Source organism: Cebus imitator, unplaced genomic scaffold, assembly GCF_001604975.1.
Source record: "Cebus imitator isolate Cc_AM_T3 unplaced genomic scaffold, Cebus_imitator-1.0 Scaffold48, whole genome shotgun sequence".
Taxonomy (NCBI): domain Eukaryota; kingdom Metazoa; phylum Chordata; class Mammalia; order Primates; family Cebidae; genus Cebus; species Cebus imitator.
The window spans coordinates 8270849-8277442 of NW_016107363.1; the positions used below are offsets into that span (position 1 = coordinate 8270849).

A 6594-nucleotide genomic window follows, 5' to 3' on the forward strand; every position below is an offset into this window, starting at 1 on the left:
AAAAAAAAAAAAAAAAAAAACTAACCAGGGCCGGGTGGGGTGGCTCATGCTTATAATGCCCCAGTGCTTTGGGACGATGAGGTGGGCAGATCACGAGATCAGGAGACCAAGACCATCCTGGCTAACACAGTGAAACCCCGTCTTTACTAAAAATATGAAAAATTAGCCAGATTGGTGGCATGCGCCTGTAGTCACAAAATGGGGAGGCTGAGGCAGGAAAATTGCTTGAACCCGGAAGGCAGAGGTTGCAGTGAGCCAAGATCACACCACTGCACTCCAGCCTGGGCAACAGAGCAAGACTCCATCTCAAAGAAAAAAAAAGTAGCCAGGCATGGCGGTGAGCACTTGTAGTCCTAGCTACTTGGAAGGCTGAGGTGAGAGGGTCACTTGAGCCCAGGAATTCAAGGTCATGCCACTGCACTCCAGCCTAGGGGGCAGAGGCACTCTCTCTCTAAAACAGTTAAATAAAAATGGATTCTAGACATGATTATTTTGAGAAGTATCAGTCAGTTTCACATTTCACATTAATATAAAGTAGCATATATATATAAGATTTTTGTGATCTAGAATTATATATTGTTTAGAAGCTTTGATTTTATTTAAAACAAGTTTATAAAATTATCTTTTATGTTTTAAATGTTACTGTGATTGCAATATGAAGTGATTTTTTTTTTTTAAACTTAGGTTCAAAGCATATGTGAAAAAGGATTACATGTGGGTCAGTCCAAAATAACAATTCTTGGCATTCCTTCCATGGGTAATGTTTTTTTCTTTTTAAATATGAATATCTACTATTCAGTTGTTGTCTAAAAATATATTATCTCATGTAATTTCCCTGAAGTTCTTAATAAATTAATACGTGCCTTATTATGTTCCCAGAAAAAGAGACTAGTCATAGGTTCTGAAATGTAAAATCAGTTTTATCTTTTGTTTCTGATTTTTGTGTACTTCAAATCGATCAAGGATAACTTTTAAAAAATATTTTAGTGCTAGTGATTTTGAAAAATGTAATCAGTTTTTCAAATTTTTTCCTCTTTTCTAGGTGTCTATCTTTCTAGGTATGCTGATTTATTACAAGCGAATCCTTTGGACACTGGGGCAACGGGTGATGTTGTTATTTTTAAAATAATGAAGGTAATTTAAACTTATACATTTCACATGTTAAAAACTACATTTGATTTGGATTTTAATTTTTAGATGATGCTAAATCTTTAGGAGATTGATTAAAAGTTGATGCTTGCTAGTGTTTAGTAGGTATATACTTTTGAGAAAGGTTTATTTGCCATCTTTGATCTAAGCTACCGGTACTTTAGAGTTTATTTTCCTTTCCAGAGAAAGGAATGTAGAGAGTAATATGTTGGTGATGTAATTTATGTTAGTGAAGAGTATTGTGAATGGAGTTTCTATTTACTTGTTATTAAACAAGTTCAAATGATGGTTTTTTTTTGGGTGATTAACTTTTTCTTACTGCTTCAAATTTAGTAAAAGTGTTCTGTGAAATATTTATTTATTTTTTTGAGATGGAGTCTCACTTATTCAGGCTGGAGTGCAGTGGCACGATCTCTGCTCACTGCAACCTCTGCCTCCCTGGTTCAAGCAGTTCTCCCTGCCACAGCCTCCTGTGTAGCTGGGATTACAGGCATGTGCCACGATGCCTGGCTAATTTTTGTATTTTTAGTAGATATAGGGTTTTGCCATAATGGCCAGGCTGGCCTTGAACTTGTAACCTCAGGTGATCCACCTGCCTTGGCCTCTCACAGCACTGGGATTACAGGCGTGAGCCACTGCTCCCCTCCATTCTGTGATATTAAAGGGAAAAAGTGGTTAGTATAGTTGATTATATTCAAAGAAGTATTCCGTAATATTAATGTTGTATAGTCAACAATTAGGTTTAGGTACACACTTAAAAAGTTTTCTCTATTTTAGGGTAAAATAAAGAGTATATATGACCCCATGGGTGTAAAAAGTTTGGAATCTATGTTGAATAAAAGTGCTTTGGATCCCACACCAAAGCATGAATGTCACGTGTCGAAGAATGCCAATCGAGTTACATCACTTTTGGCTTACAGAGCCTATGAGCTTACTCAGGTAGGTGCCTGATCTGTTGTAATGTTAGGACTTCATATCTGTTTGTTACCAGATTCTTTAAAATGTTGTCCTTTCAGTTCTCTCTGTCCCCACACCACTAGACTCTGGTTTCTGTATAGCACTTTCAGACTCCAGTGTCTATAGCTGCTGTTTATTCAGTGTTTTCTGAAATGTCTCAAAAACATACAGTGGCTCTTCAGGGTTATAGGGTAATATTTATAGACTCCCTAGTCTAGCTCTTTCTGCCAGTAGACTGTGGCCTGGTTTTTGTATGATTATTGCCCTCAACAGACTTCATTTTGAAACCTTGGTGTTTCCTGGCCTAGGAAGATCTCCTGCCTAATAAGATATTACTCATCTTTGAAGATAAAGTTGTAACTCCTTGAAATACCTTAATTCATAACATTTTGTACTGTCAATTTGATAGATATTTTCTATCTTTATTAACATTTTTAAAGGTGCAAACCTAGAATTTTTAAGCCTTATTCACGTATTATTGACATATTTTAAACTATACATATATAAAAGTAACATTTAATGAACTTTAGTGTTATATTTTTGTATGAAGTTTGACTATAAAGCAATGGTTTTTTGTTTTTGTTTTTTTAAATAGAGATAGGGATCTCACTATTTTGCCTAGGCTGACGTAGAACTCCTGGGCTGAAGTGATCATCCTCTTTCGGCCTCTCTATTCTTAATTTTTTATAATTAGGATTTTGTTATTTTATTTTGAGATGGAGTCTCCCTCTGTTGCCCAGGCTGGAGTGCGGCGGTGTGATCTTGGTTCGCTGCAACCTCCGCCCCCTGGTTGAAGCGACTCTGCTGCCTCAGCCTCCAGAGTAGCTGGGATTACAGTCGCCTGCCACCTCGCTTGGCTAATTTTTTTTTTTTTTTTGAGACGGAGTTTCTCTCTTGTTACCCAGGCTGGAGTGCAATGGCGCGATCTCGGCTCACCGCAACCTCCACCTCCTGGGTTCAAGCAATTCTCCTTCCTCAGCCTGCTGAGTAGCTGGGACTATAGGCACGCACCACCATGCCTAGCTAATTTTTGTATTTTTTAGTAGAGACAGGGTTTTATCATGTTGACCAGGATGGTCTTGATCTCTTGACTTCGTGATCCATTTGCCTTGGCCTCCCAAAGTGCTGGCATTATAGGCTTGAGCCACCGCGCCCGGCCATTTTTTTGTATTTTTTTTAGTAGAAACGGGGTTTCACCATGTTGGCCAGGTTGGTCTTGAACTCCTGACCTGAGGTGATCCACCTGCCTCCGCCTGCCAAAGTCCTGGGGTTACAGGTATGAGCCACTGCACCTGGCACCTGTGCTCATGTCGGCCGGGCGCGGTGGCTCACGCCTATAATCCCAGCACTTGGGAGGCCGAGACGGGTGGATCACGAGGTCAAGAGATCGAGACCATCCTGGTCAACATGGTGAAACCCTGTCTCTACTAAAAATACAAAAAAAATTAGCTGGGCATGGTGGCGCACGCCTGTAGTCCCAGCTGCTCGGGAGGCTGAGGCAGGAGAATTGCTTGAACCTGGGAGACAGAGGTTGCGGTGAGCCGAGATTGCACCATTGCACTCCAGCCTGGGTAACAAGAGCGAAACTCCATCTCAAAAAAAAAAAAAAAAAATGTCTATAGCTAAATGGACCGTTTGTGCAAAGTAGTAATGTTAACTTCCCTAGAAATGTTCTTTCTTTAATTTTTGCTTTATTTATGTAAAATGAAATTTTAAGACCTATTGTTGTGGGCTTTTAGCAAAAATTATATTCACCAGAGTCATTTGGAACTGACTTATTTGATTACCTTCTGGACAGTAGCAGTATTGGTAGATGTGGAGTGTACATGTAAGATGGTTATCTTTCTAGAAGGACTTGCAAACTGGCCTTATGTTTCAAAACAATCTCCAGGCATTTGTAGAGCAATAACAACATTATTGAAATAAATATTTTCCCAGGGGAATGAACTCTGAAGGACAATACTGCTGTGTTCATAAACTCACGCACTCTTAAAGTGAAAATTACTAGTCAGCAAGTTATAAAACTCATATACTGAATGTGGTGAAGGGGTGAAGGGGAAAGGCTAATGGATAATGGGAAGAGGGTCAGCTACCTTTGTCACCTGTGTAACCATAGGTTGCATAGGTATTCTTTTCCATATCTCCTTTGCTACTTTGCAGTTGGAGCCCAGATGTGTTTTTCTTTTGAAATAGCAAAACTGTAGTTTGGTTTAGTTGAGATTGTGTCCTTGGTATTTTGCTTTTTGTATTAGATTGGCTATCCTGAGCTGACCTGGGAGCTTAGGCTCTGTTTATAATATTTTTATTGAGAAGTTTGTTCCATGTTCCCAGTGTTCAGCTCTTCAGAAGTAAAGTTTTGGAATACTTAGTAATACCCTGGGATCTGATACACTTAGATGGAGAATATTTTATATCACAAAATGAATACAAAGTACAAATTATTTTAGTTAAATGGGCAAGTAGAGCTTAAAGAAAGTTTTTTGTCAGAGGTGCATATATGGTTTCTATTTCTCAGAAATCAGGCATATAAATATAAGGTTTCACCTTGCCTTCTTAAAGAAGTTAATTTTGCATTTTCTTATTTTTAGTATTATTTTTATGAGTATGGCTTTGATGAGCTAAGGCGAAGACCAAGACACGTTTGTCCATATGCAGTTGTGTCTTTTACTTTCAAAGATGATATACAAACTCCGAAGTTTGTACCTTCATCAAGGTAAGACTTAGGAGTTTTAGAAATCATCCACAGCGATATTCTACTACAGATCCTGCACTACTGAGTTAGGAGGACCACTTTGTTTCCTTCCCATTTTCTTTTTTTAAATTTCCCTTCAAGTTAGTTAGAAATCTGTTGTGTTTATGATGACTTTTAAATGGTCAGTTCGAAGAACAGACAGTTTACCATGTGGAAATATAAGCTAAAATTTAAACTCATTTGGTTAATCTCTTCCTTAGAAATGAAGGTTTGTGTAGTTAAGTGGCAGTTTTTAAAAGTGAGATTTTGTGTATTAGCATTCTTGGAAATGGGGAGCTTCTACAAAGGATGCTCATGCCTCACCACAAACCAATCAGATATTTAGTGGGTAGTCAAGGCATTGGTAGTTTTTAAAAGCTTCCAGGTGATTCTGATTTTCAGCCAGTGTTGAGGACCATTGATTTTTTTTTTTTCTTTAGAGACAAAGTCTTGCTCTGTTGCCCAGGCTGGAGTGAGTAAAGTGGTGCGATCATAGCTTACTGCAACCTCGAATTCCTGGGCGTAAGTGATCCTCCCAAGTAGCCGGGACTATAGGCATTCACCATCATGTCTGGTTTATTTTTATTATTTGTGGAAATGGGGCTTGCTATGTTGCCCAGGCTGGTCTCAAACTCCTGGCCTCAAGCAGTTCTCCTGTCTTGGCATCCCAAAGCACTAGGATTATAGGCATGAGCCGCCACACCTGGCCTGATGATTTTTTTTTTTAATTTTTATTTTTTTGGTTTTCTTTTCCTGTGTTACTGAATATTTCTTATAAGCTCTAGTATAAGGTGACCAAATAGAAAGCAGTTACCATTTTTTCCCCATGTGGTGATTCTAAAAATGTTTTAGCCAAACGTTTTAGTCAAATTTATAGGGATGTAGGTGAGATGGTCAAATGTCTGCTCATTTTTACTTTGGGTATCTATACATATTTGAAGTCATGTATGATATCTATTAATTTAGAAATACTGGTGTTTTAAAACCATACATCATAAAACATATTTTTGAGGTTGACCTCTTTGTCAGTTTTCCAGATCAGACTGTCTTCTCTTCCGTTTAAGTTGTTGGAGATACAGTCCTTTTTTCATGTAGGTGAATAATCCTTGGAAACCCTCATAGCCACGGGTACCAGTTGACATAGTGTCAAGACAGTTGTGGCTTTCACTTTTGTGGCTTTAAATTTATGATCCCCATGACATATATACATTCGCTATTATTGTTTTTCATAAGTGGTCTTTAGACACCTAGCACTTTATAATTACGAGGTCATACCCCCAGGAATAATGACTGTTAATTTCTTGCCCTTCTCTTTGATTTCGTCTCTTGACCTCCATATCATTTCAAAGGAACATTGTTTGAACATCCATTCTTGTACCTTCGATATTCCATGAATGCTTCTGCTTCAGGGCGTCTGCATTTGCTGTTCTTTCTCTTTCCCCAATAAGTTGCATAATTCATTCTACATTTCTTCAGGTATCTCCTGATCATTGAGGTTTCTGGGTTTTTTTTTTTTTTTTTTTTTTTGAGACGGCGTTTTGCTCTTGTTACCCAGGCTGGAGTGCAATGGCGCGATCTCGGCTCACCACAACCTCTGCCTCCTGGGTTCAGGCAATTCTCCTGCCTCAGCCTCCTGCGTAGCTGGGATTACAGGCACGCGCCACCATGCCCAGCTAATTTTTTTTTGTATTTTTAGTAGAGACGGGGTTTCACCATGTTGACCAGTATGGTCTCGATCTCTTGACCTTGTGATCCAC

The 6594-nt window shown here is 38.7% G+C and overlaps 1 protein-coding gene across 1 annotated transcript in view; it reads left to right on the forward strand.

Annotated features, from left to right (window-relative positions):
- TASOR (transcription activation suppressor) overlaps positions 1–6594 on the forward strand; it is a 70560-nt gene that overhangs the window by 15118 nt on the left and 48848 nt on the right. Inside the window, exons 4-7 of the mRNA XM_037738119.1 lie at positions 685–757; positions 1043–1134; positions 1927–2088; positions 4695–4819. Of these exons, the coding sequence (XP_037594047.1) occupies positions 685–757; positions 1043–1134; positions 1927–2088; positions 4695–4819 (452 nt within the window). The remainder of the gene's footprint in view (positions 1–684; positions 758–1042; positions 1135–1926; positions 2089–4694; positions 4820–6594) is intronic.